Source organism: Serinus canaria, chromosome Z (assembly GCF_022539315.1).
Source record: "Serinus canaria isolate serCan28SL12 chromosome Z, serCan2020, whole genome shotgun sequence".
Taxonomy (NCBI): Eukaryota; Metazoa; Chordata; class Aves; order Passeriformes; family Fringillidae; genus Serinus; species Serinus canaria.
In genome coordinates, this window is record NC_066343.1 from 66,899,876 (window position 1) to 66,916,082 (window position 16,207).

General features: G+C 54.3%; 1 protein-coding gene across 6 annotated transcripts in view; it reads left to right on the top strand.

Moving 5' to 3' along the window:
* Positions 1-16,207, top strand: part of ATOSB (atos homolog B) — a 38,778-nt gene that overhangs the window by 17,989 nt on the left and 4,582 nt on the right. For 3 of the 6 annotated variants that reach the window (XM_030237545.2, XM_050986476.1, XM_050986480.1), the window contains 3 exons: positions 11,223-11,315; positions 11,911-12,097; positions 13,664-14,932. In XM_030237545.2, the coding sequence (XP_030093405.2) occupies positions 13,829-14,932 (1,104 nt within the window). In that variant the 5' untranslated portion in view covers positions 11,223-11,315; positions 11,911-12,097; positions 13,664-13,828. Of the gene's footprint in view, positions 1-4,294; positions 4,500-11,222; positions 11,316-11,910; positions 12,098-13,663; positions 14,933-16,207 lie in introns of those variants that run through there. The other 3 variants (XM_050986477.1, XM_050986478.1, XM_050986479.1) reach the window with 3 other exon arrangements.

Here is a 16,207-nt window from a genome sequence, read left to right on the forward strand (position 1 = left end):
AGCCCTCGGAAGGGTTTAGCAGGTGGAGGCACTGTGTGTGGTTTGGGAACAAGCCAGAATGTGGAAAAGAGGGGAGGGAAAGTATGTGGGGTAAAGCCTGTTTGAGCCTCAGCTCCAAGCATTAGGGAATTGCCAGCCAGAGCATCAGTCTGCAGAGGATCTGGGTGTACACAGACCATGTGTGTGACTTGCACTGTCCACACTCAGGAACTGGCCAAGCCTGTGGGCCCTGCATGCACAACATCATTAGCTGATGCCAGCTGACTGTAGCCATGCTTAGAAGAAATAATTTTATGTCTCCCAGGAATCTGTCCACTTTGGAGAGTAAAACCAGGAAGAGGCACAGCCTGGAGGAGCATGTTTGGCTGTACCCAAAGGCAGTTTAGCTGGCAGACATCTTGCCTGTGGATCTGAGCTGGGGCAGTGCTGGGTAACCCTCCCACAGCCAGCAGGGTTGGGCTGATAAAAGGAATGGGTTTGCCTGGAAGGCAGCCTTGGAGCCTGGAGGAAGCCCTCCCCTAGCATTGCTCCTTATCTTGGCAGCACTCCCAGCCTGCCTCTGCCCCTTCTCCCCACAATGGACTTGAGCCAGTGGTGTCACCTCTGCTCCTCTTGGGTGCTGTGGGGGCGAGGGTTCTGGCCAGTTTGCTGCCTTGCAGAGTCTGTGTGTGTGTGTCCAAAATTACCCATTTTGCACACACACACACTCCCTTTGTGCATGGGGCTGTGGCAGAGATGGGTTAGTCAGGAGGGGGTGAATCACAGGGGAATGAGTCAGTGGAAAGCAGAAGGCAGGTGCTTGTGCAGGACAGGTCTTTAAGGGAGCCCAAGGGTCTGGCAGCTCATGCTGAGTTCCTGGGAGATGGACTGAGCTTGTCAGAGGAGAGCTGGAAAAGCCACAGGGCTTAGCAGGCGAAGGCATATGCCTATGCCTTTGGAACAGGCCAGGATCTTAGCTACATGTTGAACTCCAGCTGTGGGTCTGTTGCTATCCTAGAAAGGCTTGGGGCATCTTCGGTGCTGAGGCTTTCCCAAAGAGGAGCACTGCAAGGGAGTGCAGGGACCAGGTATGCCTGCCTCCAGTGAATCAAGAAGATCTTCATCCCCACACAGGCAGTGAGGTGTCCGCCAGACGTAGGCAAGCTGAGCAAGTCTCTGTGCTGGTCAGATCCTGCCCAATTCTCTGAGAGAGCAGATGCAGTATGGGAAAATGAATGATACTTGTTGGGGCAGAGAATGATAAACAAATAGCTCTGGATTGAGTGAAGACAGCATGGAGGGGATGCAGGTAGTAACACTGGAGATTTGTGGACGTGGGTGGTTGTTGCCTCCAAAACCCGTTGTGTGACCTGGGCTCTGCTGCAGACTCATGAGGGTATTGCCAGGGTTGCAGATGGCTGCTTCTCTCATCGAGGGACCTGCTCTGGACTGCTGGGTTTCCATCTAGCACAGCTGGTCTCTGCTGAGTTGGACTCCTCATTGTCCTGCTCATCACTCCTGCAGACAGCTCTCTCATGGGCATGGTGGAGGCAGCCTTGGTATCAGAGCTACAGCAGCACAATCAAAGCTCTCTGTCTAGGGCCAAACTTCTTGGAGCAGGTACTTCGGAATTCTGTCTTAAAATAACAGGTGTGTTGCAGCAAGCACTGGTATTGCTACCAACCAGAGCAAGAATCAGGTACTTGAACACAAGCAGCTCCTACTGATCTCAGGTTGAGATGAGTTCAACATCCCCAAGATAGGCAAGTGCAGGTACCTCCCATCCTCCTTGGTGGCACCCTTGTCTGGGCAGGATGGAGCCCAGCAGGCTCCAACAGTCTCCAGAAATGAGCTGGAGCTCTGGCTTCTTGTGTGCTGTAATGGGCAGAGGCTGAGTAGTAGGCTCGTGCAGCCTGGGGGAGGGCAGGCAGTGAAGGGGCTCTTACTGCTGCTGCAAGCTGTGGGTTTGCAGGGAAGCTGCAGCTTGGCTCTCTTGGGAAGTGCCTAGGAGCAGGATGAGAAGCAATAGCACACGAGAGAAATTCCAATTAGATATTAGGAAAAATATTTCCCTGCAAGGCAGGGCGTAGAGCCCAGAGAAGGGAGGCAGTTTCCACACTTGGTGACTTTGAGCCCCTGGCATGGGCAAACCCCAAGCAGTTTGCTTGAACTTGCCCCTGCTGTTAACACAATTGGACCCAAACTCTCTGAGGTCCCTTCCCACTGTTCCTTCTCAGTTCTGCAGTTCTCAGGTTGCTTGGCAATGTCAAATCTCATAGATTATTGGATTGACCAGCTTGGAGGTACATGGAGGGCTCAGGGTCTTGTTCTGTCTGTCCTCTTCTCACTTGGACTCATTTGTATGGTATTAGCAGTGGTGGGAGATGGAGGCACTGCATTAGGAGCATTCCTCAGCTCATTCACTTGTCCCAGCTTCTCTTAGCTGGAGCATCCATCTCTCTGTAAGTCTGCATTATTTCCTTCCCGCATGAGCACAAGAAACCAGCGGGCAGTGAAGCACAGGATGTAAACTATCCTCCTTGCTCTGCTGGAAATACAGAGCTGTGATGTGTAGGGGGGTGCTGGTGTTCTTGGAAGACTCATGAGGATTCTGGCCTCCAGCCCTCCAGATGGAAAGTTTATCTTCCCTATGGTGCCTGTCCCAGAGATAGTGGTGATTGGAAAGGAAGTCACTTGGTAGCTTTTTTAAAGGTTGCAGCTGCTTGACCATCCTCAACAGATGGATGCTGAGATGAGCCCAAAGGATTGTCTGGAAAGAATTATTTGCTCCCAGTATTTTCTGTTTCTTTGCCAGCCTTTTATTCTCAAGGCTGCTCTTTTCCTGATCCTGTCCTTTTGCAAGGCTGGCTGCTGGCAGTCTTATAAGCCTTGTCTTCAGGAACAACTTTGCTCTGTGATTTATTGTGTCTCTGAGCTTTGACCTGGTGTCTGATGCTGCAGAAGCCCATGTCTGGTGTGTAAGTGTTCAGAGGGTGTTTACAGCATTTGGCCCATCCTGTCTGCAAGAGTAATGAACCAGAGCAAAGGGGCCTGCCTTAGCCTTGGTGCCTGGGTTAGGCTGACCTGCGGCAATAGCTACATCTGTTTTCTCCTCTGGCAGAGGCTGGGTGGAAGTTCGGCCTCCCTTTATGTGAGTTTTCAAGGTCTAGAACATTTTCAAAAACCATGTTAGTCCCCACATCCTTTCAGAAGTTGATCCTTTCAGCTTTTCCCTTGGGTTTGTTGACACTAGGCTGCCATCGCCCTGTGCACTCTGCTCTCCGTTCCTTGAAAGTCCACACGTAACTCAATACTGCTCTGGGCATGCTGGCTTTACTTGGATATCCCTGTTACAGTACCCTCCTGCACATCAGGAGCAGCAGGATCTGATGGTTTTGTCCAAGAGATCCCTGAGGTCTGTTCCCAGCTGCAGGAGCACGTGCAGGAACAGACCTCATGTATGGCAGGAGATGAGCTGGTTTCTGGTAGGCCATGGAGAGCTCTCTCACAGGCTTTGTCTCCCTAGGAGGGTCAGGTCTAGAGGGACATCTGTGTCCTTCGGGCATGGATCAACCACCAGGTTGAAGATGTTTTTGATTTAGTTGCCTCTGCGGTTTGTGGGATCCCAGGGGTGGTTCACTCTATGTGGACCAGGAGGTTTGCCGTTTCATGGGGTGTAATAGGAGCTGGACTTGTCTCCTGCTGCCCTTCAAATGGATATGCCTACAGTCCCTCTTACCCCCATGTTTCCCTTCTTAGGGCCTTCTACTCACATTGTTTTCCCTCATTATGGGCAACATTTTGAATGTTTAGATGACAGTTGAGTCACCCTTTTTCTAAGTCCAGCAGGGTGTTTCACCTTTGGTCCTACAGGAAAGAGAGGTTTTCCTTTCCTATGACAAGGTCCAGGACATTCAGTTCATGGTAAAAATACTCCTTCCCTGCAGTAGCCCTGATTGTGTCAATCTTCTTAAAATCAAAGATGGACAAAGCCTCACCCTTATTGCCCAAATATCTGCCAGGCAGATGTCATCACTCTGGACTGTGCTAGACTTGAGCCTTTCTAAATTGCAGCTGGAAATTAGTGAGTTGGTTGGGTGTGCACAGCCATGTGTGTGTGTGTGTGTGTGGTATCTCCTCCCCCCGTGCCACGTACATGTCTAGTACAGGGAGTGGAAAAGATGCTGAATGTACCCTTAGCTGCTGCAGCCTTATCTGCAGGCTGCAGCTTGGTAACCAAGTGGGAGGCCCGAGTGCCTGTGCTCAAGCACCTCCCTTGGAGGGCTCTTACAGTAAAGGGAAGTGTATTGCAAGAGGGCTGGCGCTGGGGAGGGGCAATTCCCACGGGGCAAATGCTGCAATGCACAATCCTTGCTGCCCTCCCCACTGCAAGCCATTTGCCTACCCCCTCTTCAAATGTGTAGCTTTGACACCTGGAGCTGATCAGAGCAATTCAGCATCCCTGGGACTTTCTCCACTGCCCTGAGGTGCCTTGTGACTGTTTGGGGAGGTACAGAAAGGTGATGGTTCTGTGGGTCTGTCTGTGTCAGGGACTCATCAGGGGAGTGTGTGCAAGGAAGCTTGGGCTCGTGGGGCTGTGGTTGTGTGACAGTCAGGAATGGGAGATATGAATAAGGTATGAACTGCAGTGATCAGGAGGCAACAGAGCACAGGTGAGAGCTGAGGGCTTGCCTTGGGGGTTTGTGGGAACAGGACAGGGTTTGATGGTGGTTGAGGGTGAGGTGGGAATGAGCAGGAGCACACTTGTGGGGATACAGAGCCCAGCTGCTGTGGGGAAGGAAGGATGAAGGATGTGGGGAAGGAGCAATTTTGTGCATCTGGGTTTAGGCAGTGTGAATGGCTAAAGGGCATCAGGATACAGAAGGAGGTGGCTTGGTAAGGAGGTTTTGGATGCCTGTGGCTGTATGCAGTGGTGACGGAGAAGAGAGGAGATGGCAGAACTGGGCTTCCATCACCTGCTGATTTCTGTGCTGCCTTCTCCCAGCTTGCAAAACATCACCTCACCACCGGAGCTCCGTGTCAGAGGCTTCTGTTTCTGTACCCAGCGAACAGTGCTGGAAAAGGGACTGGGCTGTTCAGGCTGCACACCTAGGTCATGCTTCCCATGGTGCACAGACCAGGACAGGGAGCTGGCAGGAGGGGAGTTACTGTAAGTGATTGTCTTACCACTGGAGTTGAGTTAAACAGGTTAGTATACAGTTTGCAGAGCTTCTGATGCAGACACCAACTTCAGGGTGTACTCCTCCTCTTGGGAGATCAGATAAAAGGTACTCCTGGTGCTAAAATTTGTAGATCACTTAGAGTGGTTAGGGCCTCATCCAGATTGGGTCTGGGGGAATGTGTCCCTTGGACAAACATCCTTATTGAACTTGAGCTGTGGGAGTGCATTGGTGCCTTGGTCATGGCCAGCAACGAAGTGGTCCCTTCCCTTGGCCAGATCCACTTGCCTTCTCAAAGCCATTCTATGACTGGCTGCACAGGCATGTGACTTGGTAATCACATGGTGAAAAATTTTCCATTGGTTTCAGTTGGCACCAAGCTCTGGACTGGAGCAGCCAGTCTGCAGGGTCATCAGTGGCTGAGGTCTCATGGGCCTGTTCTTCCGGCCACCATCCCTGAAGAGGGACAGAAGGGCTGGAAGGGAGCTGGCTGACATGTCCCAGTGCTTGGGTGGCTAGGGGCTTGCTTTCGCATTATTTCTTGCCACAAGGTGACTGCTGAGGCCACTATGCTACCCCAAGTCCAATGCCATGGGTCTCCCCAGGGCTTGCAGGTGGGGTGCTGGCTGCACCCTCCCCTGTGCAGCAGCTACACTAAGGTGAAAAGACACAGCTTTTTATGATGTGGAGCCAGCACAGAGAAATTTGCTGCTTGTGGACAGCTGTTGTCCTGGGCCTAGCTCATGTTCTCCAGGACTTCTCACCCGGGTGCTGCCTCCGGGAGGGGAACAGGGGCTTGCCCACCCTCGACTCCCTGTGTCAGGCAAGTTGGTGCCACCTCGGGCTAATGGGGCTGAATAGCTGCGGTGGAGCCTAGCAGCATCCTGCTGCCTCTGCAGGGATCCTCTTGGGCAGCGGAGAGTTTTCCCCACCCCCAGCTCTGCCGCTGCCTCTTTGTTTTCTGGCAGAAGCCTCTGTGCCTTTTCATTGCCGTTGAGGCGCCGAGCAGGAGCCTACATGTGCCGCATGTGCGTTTCGCCGGGAATGTGATGCGGGCTGGGAAATCCTGCCGGGCCAGGCAAATCCCCTGCAGGGCAGCGGAGGCCAAACAGCGGCTTCTGGGGTCTCCATCCCAGGGACCGTTCTTCCGGTCGAGCAAGGCTTCGAGGCAGCTTGTCTCCCTCACAAAACCTTCTTTTGCATTGACAGCGCTTCTGCACCTTGCCACAAGTCGAGTAAGTTGGATGGGAAGGGGCCGGTCCTCAGCTGGGCACTCGGGCTTTCCGCTGTGGTCCTCCCTCGCTCCCGCTGGGAAGGCACCTGAGATTAAAGCAGCGCCAAAGGCTATGGAGCTGGATACAGCGGTGGCTGAGGATTGCCTTGTGCTGCGCCTGCCTCTCCATGTATTTGATCTCTCGACTTCCAGCGGGGACTGAATTCCTGTGCTGGATTCTGGGCTCGGCTCTTGTGAAAGGATCCAATTATTTTAGAGCTTTGAGCATCTCCATTTGCTGCCCATATTTGCGGCGCGCTGGCTGGAATTCCAAGTGATTAACGTGGCTGTGACATCCCTCCTAGGGGTGTTATCTTTGCTCGCTGTCCCCCACCGCCCCCCTCTTCCTCCTCCGGCAGCGAGCGAGCGAGACAGGCAGGCAGAGACAAAGGTCTGTCCTCAACCTGGGCTGTCCTCCCCGTAAGCGGCTGCTGCACGGGATTTCCCTGCCCTGTCTGCTGCAGGTTTCCTGGGCTCCCGGTCGAACACTGGAGCTTGGCGGCCGTGGGCTGTATCGCAGAGGTTTGAACCTGCTGGGCTGGGTGGGCAGGGGGTGCTGCCGGCCTTGGAGAGCTGCCCGATTGTCCTGCCGGATTTTAAGCTGCTTTTCATTCTTTGACTGCGCTTTCCTGGGAAGAGGGGCAGCCGTGCGTGGAGGGGAGGTTGGCGGGGCGGGGGTTGGACGTGGGGGAAAGCTTTACACAGGTGGCTGTCGCATAGTGGGATCTGCCTGCAGACCCTGTAAACCCCCCTTCCTAGCCGCAGGCTATTGTCAGCATCGCCGTGTGTAAGCCAGGCACCTGGGGAAGGTGTGCGGAGGCAATCCGTGCCAGGACGAGGGGCATCAGAGGTTAGGGGTAAGTCCCTGGGCTGGGAGCGCTGCTCCGGCTCCCCCAGCTCCCAGGAGAGGTTTCATTGTGTTATCCCGACTTAGCCGAGCGGAAGGGCTCAGTCCCTGCGGCACCTGAGTGTGGTGCTAGGGCTAGGGAGGCACTGCATGTTGCTGGGCAGACCTCAGCCCTTAAGGAGGTTGCTGCAGCTTGGAGCCCCAGCAAGATGCACTGCAGAGAGGGTTGCTCTGTTCTTGGGGGCTTCTGCACTCTGTCAGTGCCACCTCCCGAGGGATAGGAGGGAGCAGCAGCGCCTCAGGGACACGGGGCTGTGGGCACAAGGAGGTGTTGGGTCTCTGTCTCTGTAAAAGCTGTGTCTGGTGGTTTCCAGGAGCTTGCACATGTGACACGGGCAACACCTCTTGCCCCATCCTTCCTCTCTGGGCTCAGACTTCCTCTCAATTCCTAGCAGGGGCTAGCACTGAACAGCTCTGCAGCTGCATAAATCTGGTATGGCAGGAGGCCTCCTGAGGATCCTCAAGAACAACATTTGCCCTTGTAGTGGGGCAAGAAAGCTCCCTCCCTCTGTATCCGTTCCTCCCTCTCCTTCTTCTTCTCTCTTGTTTTCACCAAGTGTCAGCTCCTTCCTCCCCAGCCAGAATTCAAGGGTAGTGCCAGAGCCATGGCCAGTGGTCATTTTTCCCTTCAGGCACAGTTTGCTCCTCTATCATCTTGTTAGCTTCTCCCTGGGATTGCCACCTCTGCTACAGTGTTGGAGGTAGTCCCCAGCCTCACATGTCCGTCTCTATCCTGATGGTGAGATGCCTGGTCTGTCAGACTGTGCAGGAACCCTTCTCTGGTGGCAGCATTGCTGTTAGTGCTACCATCCTTCAGGGTTGTGACAGAAACTTTCTGCCTGCTGGCACTTCACAAGTTCTGCTCTTAGCCTGTGCCAGGGAGCTCCAGGGTTTGTGCTTACACTGCTTAGACTTTTTTTTCCTTCTCCTTGGGTTCAGAAAGGACCAATGGAGTTATGATTTATCCTCCAGACTGTCTGTTTCCAGCAGTTTCTGTTGCCTCTTCTCTTGCCTTGTACTCTTCTTGTTCTGAGGGTGATTATTTGCCTTCTTCTAGTGATGGCCCTTCTCCTTCCTGGCTGTGTGGTTCCTGCTTTTCCCCCTGTGAGGCCACCAGTGTCTCTCCATAGCACTTCCCACAAGGGGAAGCAGGAGAGAAGGCATCAAAAGGCACTTTGGCATTGGTTTGGGGTTTTTTGTGGTCTAAATTCTGCAAAGACCCTTCTTGGCCCTGCCAGCCACCAGGCTGGTGCTCTGTCCCAGGCAGTAGTGCCCAGGTCAAAGCTTCTTGTCCACTGGCCATGTGTCCCTTTTGGCAGGCTGGCAGTGCTGCTCTGGGAAGCCACTGGATTTCCTCTGGACGAGGGTGGCAACTTGGGGCATAGCTCTTGCTCACTTCCCTGCACTGGTGCTGTGCTACCAGCCCTGCCAGACTCCCAAGGGCTCTGCCTCATGACAGATAACCTTCCTGCCCCACGCTCATCCTGCTTCCTCTCTGGCTGGCACAGTACAGCTTGAAAAGCAACAGATCCTTTTACAGGCTGCAGCCCGACATGTGGTACCACTGCTGCACTGCCCAGCCAGGAACCTGTCCTCACTCTCCATCCTGCTCTGTTGCCTCCAGACTGAGACCATGGTCTATTAATCCTGGTTTCCCCCTGGATGTGCTAATAGGAATGGAACCAGCAGCTAAGCCAAGTTCCTGACTCAACCCACCAGGCCTGGCTGTGTTATTCCACGTCAGGCTCCGGTGGCTCGGTGTCCCCAAGGAACACAGGGTTTCTGCCCCAGTGCCTGGGACACGCTCCCTCTCTGCAGGTCATTTAGCACTGGGTATTTCTTGGGTGTTGAAGCGTGGTGCCCTTCCCCAGGCAAAGAAATAGAGGAAAGCTGTGCCTGGCATAGCTCCAGATCCAGGTGCTGGGAGATCTTGGCAAAAGCACAGGGCCCTGCCTGTTCTCTGAGCAATGAGGGGGCCTTGCCAGGAGCAGGGCAGAGAGTGGAAGAGGTCTGAGTGGGCTTCCTTTAAGAGGCAAAGCTCTTTGAGTTCTATCTTAGGGCACCAGCACAGACTGAAACACTGTCTAAAAAAAAACAAACAGCATCATGTGGGCTTAGGAGAGGCCAAACCCCTGGTATGGGCACATGGAGCCCCATGTGTTGTGTCCACAGGGATGGTACCTGTGCTGCTCAGCTGAGCTGGTGAAGCCCTGGGCCTGGCTGTGTCTCATCCATGTGGCCAGAACTGGTGCTCTGGCAATACCTGGCTCAAGGACAGGAGAAGGCAGAGGTGACCAGGTGCTTTCTCCCTGTGTCTGCTTGGAGTGCAGGAGGCCATGGTCCCAGGTTCTGTTCTCTGGGGAGGTGGTGGGCTCCCTTGGTGCTATCAGAGGCCGAGCTGTACTGTGAGCTGGAAGGGCTCTCAGCAGGGAGGAACTGCCCTGGGAGGCACTTGGCACTGCTAAGAGAACCTCCCTGGGATACAGCCCCTTGCATCCTGAGGAGGGTGAGAAGCAGAGCTATGCCCCAGCTGCTGCCCATCCAGGCTGTTGGGCATTCCTCCCAGAGGATGTTCAAGAAGATGTTAGGGTGTACTTGGAGACACTTTGGGTGATACTTTCCTGTTCCTGGCATGGGACTGACATTTTCTAGCATGATGCTTCAAACAACAGTATCTGGGCCTGGCAAAAGGTGGTGCAGCCCCTTGTTTTGGTGGCTGGTGCTATAGCACCTGATGACTGGTGTTGAGAGCTCAGCTGGGAGGGGCTTCTGGTGTTAGCAGGTCAGCCTGTCCTTATACATCCGTTCTCCTGAAAGGCAGTGGTTGCCAGGGAGAAAATAGCTGTGACTTCACTGGGACATGGGGAAGAGAATGAAAGGACGCAGGTGAAATTGTGTGTTTGTTCTGGCATGGACACACTCTTTCTTCCACTGCACCAGGCTGATTCTTGCTGTTGGTTGCTGATTTTGCTTCCCATTGCTTGATAGCACCACATAAGTCATGGAACAAGTCTCCCTTAGGGTTGGAGGAGGAACACAGCAACCTTCCAGGCAAGCAGGCAGAGCACAGCATGTTACCACTTCAACATCCGCCCACAACTGAGGGCATTCACTTGCTTTCCTACCTGCTTTGGTGCAGACCTCATGGGGTGCCAAGAGGAGGGCTTTACAAAAAGCTTTTGTTGAGGTTTTAGGCCCATGGTTTGTCATGCTGCAGCACTGATTTTCCCTGCTGCAAGTGATCCTTGGGTGCAGTTGTTTTGTATCTCAACAGGTCCTGTTCTGGCTGGTTGCTGGCAGTGCCCTTCCCCAGAAGTGGTGGTGACTTTTGAGCTGTCCAGCTCTCAGAGACTGGTCATGACAGCGTGTAATTACAAATCTTATTGGAAATGAGTAAAGAATAGCTTGTTTTCTGGGGCAGGTGAGGTCAGGCAGCGAGCACAGCTGCTGCTGGCTTCCCACGTGAAGGTTGCAGGGATGCAGAATTTGCCAGACCAGGATGCCAGAAAGGGATTGCACTTGAGTCTTGCTGCCTCTGAGCATCCATTTGGGGTTTTTGTTCATCTGCCTGGCCCTGCTCTTTACAGCCTTCAGAGCAGTACTCACTGCTGGCTTGGGATGCCAGGCAGTGACTTCCCGCTGGATGGATGCTGCAGTGAACCCCCATTTGAGGGATGCATAGGAGGGAGGTGGGGAGGGCGTGATCCCTAGGGATAGGCACGATTTCCTCCTTTACCTGGAGGCTCCTGGGCTGGTGAAGCCCATGAGCTGTCTCTGCCACAGAGGTGCTGAGGGTAGAGGTGCCCAAGGGCTCCTGTACATTCTGAAGGTGTTGCACCATGAGCTGCTGTTTCAGCTGACACTTCTCCACACACTCTTCCAGGCATCAAAGCTGCAGTGCCCGTGGATTATGACCACAGGGGAGCTGTGTTGCGTCTGCAAATCTCTGTTGTGCATCAAGGGCACATCTGAACAGGTGAGTGCTGTGCACATGAAAGGATTGCTGTCTGTGCTGGTGAAAACTGGTGGGGGGTCATTATGGCTCAGGGCTGTCAGGCTCCTCATTTCTGCCTTCCCTGACAGGCATCTCATATTGGAAGAAAACAATTCCAAGCTCTTCTCCTTATCTGTAGGGCCAGAAAGTGTCCTGTGCTGTGGGTGGAAGGGGGAGGAGGTGAACATGAGACCAGGAGCTAGCTGGAGGCCCAGAGGTTGCTGCAGTGTCTTGGAAAGCAAGGCATGAAATGATCGCCAGAAAGAAAGAGGAATCTGTTCCTATGCACAGGGTTTCATACAGGAAGGCATGCAAAAGGGATGTAAAATCAAGCCAGGTATGAGAGTTCACAGCTTAGGTTAAAATATTTGTGGTTTAAATGGAAATCAATGTGTTAGCACTGCCTGAGGTGGCTGAGATGTATGTGGCCTTTGATTTGGGAGGCTGGGAAAGGCTGAGCCTAAATGCTGCCTTCCCTGCCTGCGTGACCCTGCAGACAGGAAGCACCCTCCTGCCCTTCTCCCAGGCAGCATCTGAATCACCCCAGCCTTGCATCTTCCCCTTTCCTTCCCCTCAGAGCCACTGTGGACCCTGAAGAGCTGGAGAAGACGTTGCAGAGGTTCGGAGGCACACCGTGATGGTGGGAGCCATTCCACGGCAGCCACGCCGCTTCTGGGGGGTGCCTGACTGGCAGGCGTCTTCAGCCAGCTGTGCCAACGACCGCCTGCTGCGGGGCAGGGAGGCTAACCCAGAGACAAGCAGGGGTGAGTAACTGTGGGGGCAGCCAGGATGGGCTGCAGTGTTGGGGGCTACACAGAGGGGTTGAGGTTGGCAGGGACATCTGGAGGTTATCTGGACCAGCCCCACCTAGAGTTATTGCCCAGGATTTTGTCCTGATTACTTCTGGATATCTCCAAGGATGAAGATTCTGCAAAGTCTCTAGGTAACTGGTTGTAGTGCTTGGTCATGGTAAAACAAAATGGTGTCTTCTGATATTCAGAGGGAACCTCTTATCTAGATTTCTAGATGAGATCTCACCAATCCTTCTGTTCTCAAGGCTGAGCAGTCCCAGGTCTCATAGGATAGATGCGCCATTTCCTTAATTTTTTTAGTGTCCCTGTTTTGCACTCACCAGCGCTGAGCAGAGAGGGAGGATCAGTTTGCTCAATCTGCTGTTAATCCTGTTCCTGGTGCACTATTGTTTTTCTTTGCTGCAAGGGCACATTGCTGGCTTGTGGTCAACATGGCACCCACCAGGACCCCCAAGGCCTTTTTTATTGTGCTGCTTTCCAGCCAGTCAGTCCCCAGCATACCCTGGTGCATGGTTATACCTTTTATTACTCCTTTTAAACAGAGTCCCTGGTCTCAAGCACTTTGGCCTGCCATTTTCCCATCCACATCCCAGCAGGGTCAAAATAGCATATGCAGGCTCATTCTCCACATACCCTTGATCCACTTGGAGGACAAATTTCCCTATTGCTCTTTTGCCCCTAAGCCCTTGCTCCACAAGATCAGTCAAAGCTGCAAAGACAGGCAAAAGGCAGAGCTGCCAGGCGTGGGCAGTTTGTCCTCAGTCTGCTGGGGACTTTTCCTGAATCTCCTCAGCTCTTGCAGCCATTTCAGTATTTTTCATGCCTGAAACAAACCAGTATGTGGACAGAATTCTCGCAGCTCTCAAACTGGACTGAAAATCAAAAGTGAGGCACCATGCTGCACAAAGAAGGGCAGGCCCTTGGAGCTGGCAGGAGTGGGTGGATGGTGGCTGTGGTATCTCCCACCTGCTGACTGAGGTGCTGGAGATGCCTGGTCCAAGCTGGCAAAGGTAACGGGATGTTAGACAGGTTCCTGTACCTGCTATGGGGCTGGCACCAGCCCTGCCTCAATCAGTGTATGTGGCCAGGGCAAGATGTCTTGGCCAGCACTGAGAGATGTTGCTGCTGTTGCCCAAAGGGGTGATTACAGGCATGAAACCCTGGGACTGGTCTGACCTGCCTGACTCCTGTGCTCCACAACAGCACAAGCGTGTATCTGGCAGAGGGCAGGCCTCTTCCTCCCCACCTGTCCAGACTTGTCCACAGGTGTCTCCTGCCTGTCTGGAGACTTCTCTCCTTGCCCAAGCCAGGAAGTGCATGCTGAACCTGCAGCTGAGTGATGCCTCAGGGTTTCCCAGAAAGGCACATCAGCCTCATTCCTCTTCCTGTCCCTGGAGAGGGAGATTCAAGTGGGCTGTGTGAAGAGCCATGTCCCAGTGGGTCCCTTGCAGCCGGAAGCCTGAATGAGGATGGAGTTCTGGGGCTGATCCTCATCCCTCTTGCTCTCTTTTTTTCCAGATGCTGTGCTGCAGAGCATCTCATAGTAGAGGGCTCACACAGAAATCCTGAGTGAGAGGGGGCCCAGCTCCCAGCCTCAGCCCTTGCACCCTGACCTGTGGCACTTTACAGTCCCCCTCCTGCTGCTGCATGGGCTCCGCTTGGAGTCCCAGCAAGTGAGGCTCCATGCGGCACATCCACACAGAGACGTCTCTGCCCCCGGAGCGCAGCACAGAGCCCAGCCTGTCCCGGCCCAGGGGGGAGACACCCTTGGAGCCTTCCTCGCAGTGCTGCACCCACCGCAGCATCCTCATGGGCTACAATGAGACAGAGATCAAGCGCCAGAAGGTTTACCAGGTGTCCATCTTCTCCCATCTCTCCAGCTCCTCTGAGAGTACAGAGCAGCGGGCAGGCACCCGGCCAGCTGTCAAGAGGGGATACCCCGAGCAGCGAACTCCGGAGGGGGGGCGAGATCCCAAACGAACTCACTGGGGTGACAGGGGGGTGGATGGAGGCCCTGGGCAGCCTTCCCTGGATGATGACGATACCTTTGAGGATGGTCTGCTAGTGGAGGAGCTCTCCCTTTGTGGCTCTGCCCAGCACTTCTCCCACAGTGGGCTGCGGGTGGTGGAGCACCGCTGTGAGGGCAGCCCTAGCCACAGCCCCAAGGCCAGCAGAGAGGACAAGTCCCAGGATGTCTCCTTCTCCTCCTTCTCCCCTTCCTCCTCTTACTCCTCCTCCTCCTCCTCCTGGCCCCAGCACATTGCTTGCAGTACTTTGCACATGAGAGACAGTTGCCCTGTCTCATCAGGGGATCAGCCCATAGACTGTGGAGAGAATGGGGAGCCGTCAAGTGGCCACAATGTACTTCACCTTGAATTGCACAGTATTGCACAAACAACCCAGTTGGACCCTGGTGGGAAGAGAGAGAAGCCAGGGAGCAGCCCAGCTCACACCAGCAGGGCTAGCAGAGAAGCAGAAGGGCCAGCAGTGGCCAATGGGTGCAGGGAGTCCCCAGTTCTGCAGACAGCGCTCAGCCCCGAGCCCAGCAACCTGAGCTCCCAGGAGATGACACCCTGTGGGAGCAGCCAGCTTAGCAGCACCTGCCCAGCCAAAAGGAAGTTGCTGCCTGCTGGCGACATTATGACCGACTCCTGCTCTGAGGACGAGAGCCTGTCCCCACCAGCAAGGAAGAAGAGGGTCCTGCCATGCCATCCTGTGCCCACAGCCTGCCGCAGCACTGATGCCAAGGGAGCTCCGTTCTGGAATCACCTGCTTCCTGCAGCAAAGGTGAGCATTGCTCCTGGGGGAAAGCAGGGAATGGCCTGGGGGTGCCCAGAGCTCAGGACTATGCTTGTGGGCAGTGTGGTCCACTGTGGCAACATGCCCTGTCCTGTCCCTGAGTTGCAGTACTGGTATGAGCAAGGCAGCAGCTGACAGTCAGCCCTTACACACATGGTGTGTTTTAACCAGCTCTTGACATCTTTTAGTCACTGGATCCTCTGCATGCAAATGGCTTTTTCTCCTGGAGAGCCTTGACTGGACAGGAGACAGTCTCCCCATGGCAGTGAGAGCTGGACATGTCATGAAGCCACTTTTGTTGTCTGATGGCTTCATGTTAAGCTTCATGTATACCAGCAAGCTTGGGAAGAGGGCTGGCCTCTGCCTGCCTGATGAGGAGGAAGGCAGATGTGTGGGATGGCTTGAACTCCTGGCCATGATGCCCATTAGAGCAAGTGACCAGTGCCAGGCAATGGGACTGGACATGCTTTGACCAAGGAGCCCAGTGCTGTGTGCAGAGATGCCACTGGCTTTTCTGCCATTTTGAGGTCCCTGTGGCGTGTCCTCAAGGTGCCACAAGCTCTCAGGAATGGGGCAGACATGTGAGGTTTGCAACCTTTCCTAGGAGCTCAGGAGTTGCCTCTGATTCCCCCTTTGTTACCCTGCTCTTCTTCTCAGGGCCCTGCCTTCACTCTGTTCTGCCAGCTGAGGCTGCAGCAGGCTCAGGCCAGACCTGGCACCTTCTTCTTTTTCTATGGGGCATCCATGGTATGGGGACCCACAGGAAGTGATGCCAGAGCTACCCTGACTTCTTGCTGCTTGGAGCTGGGACACACCATCCATGGCACACAGCTCCATTGCTGCCTGCCTTTTTCATTACTGTCCCCCAGCCCAGCTGCCCCCAGCACTGTCCTTGCAGAGTGAAGCCCTCCAGCAGCTTCCCTGGGTTTTCCCGCCTGGTCATACCAGCCAGCTTCATCATCCCTTTGTGTTGTGCTACCCTTTGTGTGGCTTCCAGAAGGGAAAGCCCCTGAAAAAGGGACATCTTTAAAAGGAGGCTGCAGTGTGACTGTGGCTTTAACCCCCCGGCCCCACATGTGTAGGATCCTAGCTGTGGGTAGAGGTGGCACTGCCTGGTGGCACTGCTGAGGACTTTACATGAATCACCAGGGGACAGAACTTGTCAGAGGCTGGTCGGCAAGTGTCCTTGCAGGTGTCACCAGTCCCTGGGAGGTGCAAGGGGGTTTCATTGCATGGCTCTGTCTACAGGTGTCTTGTCACTGG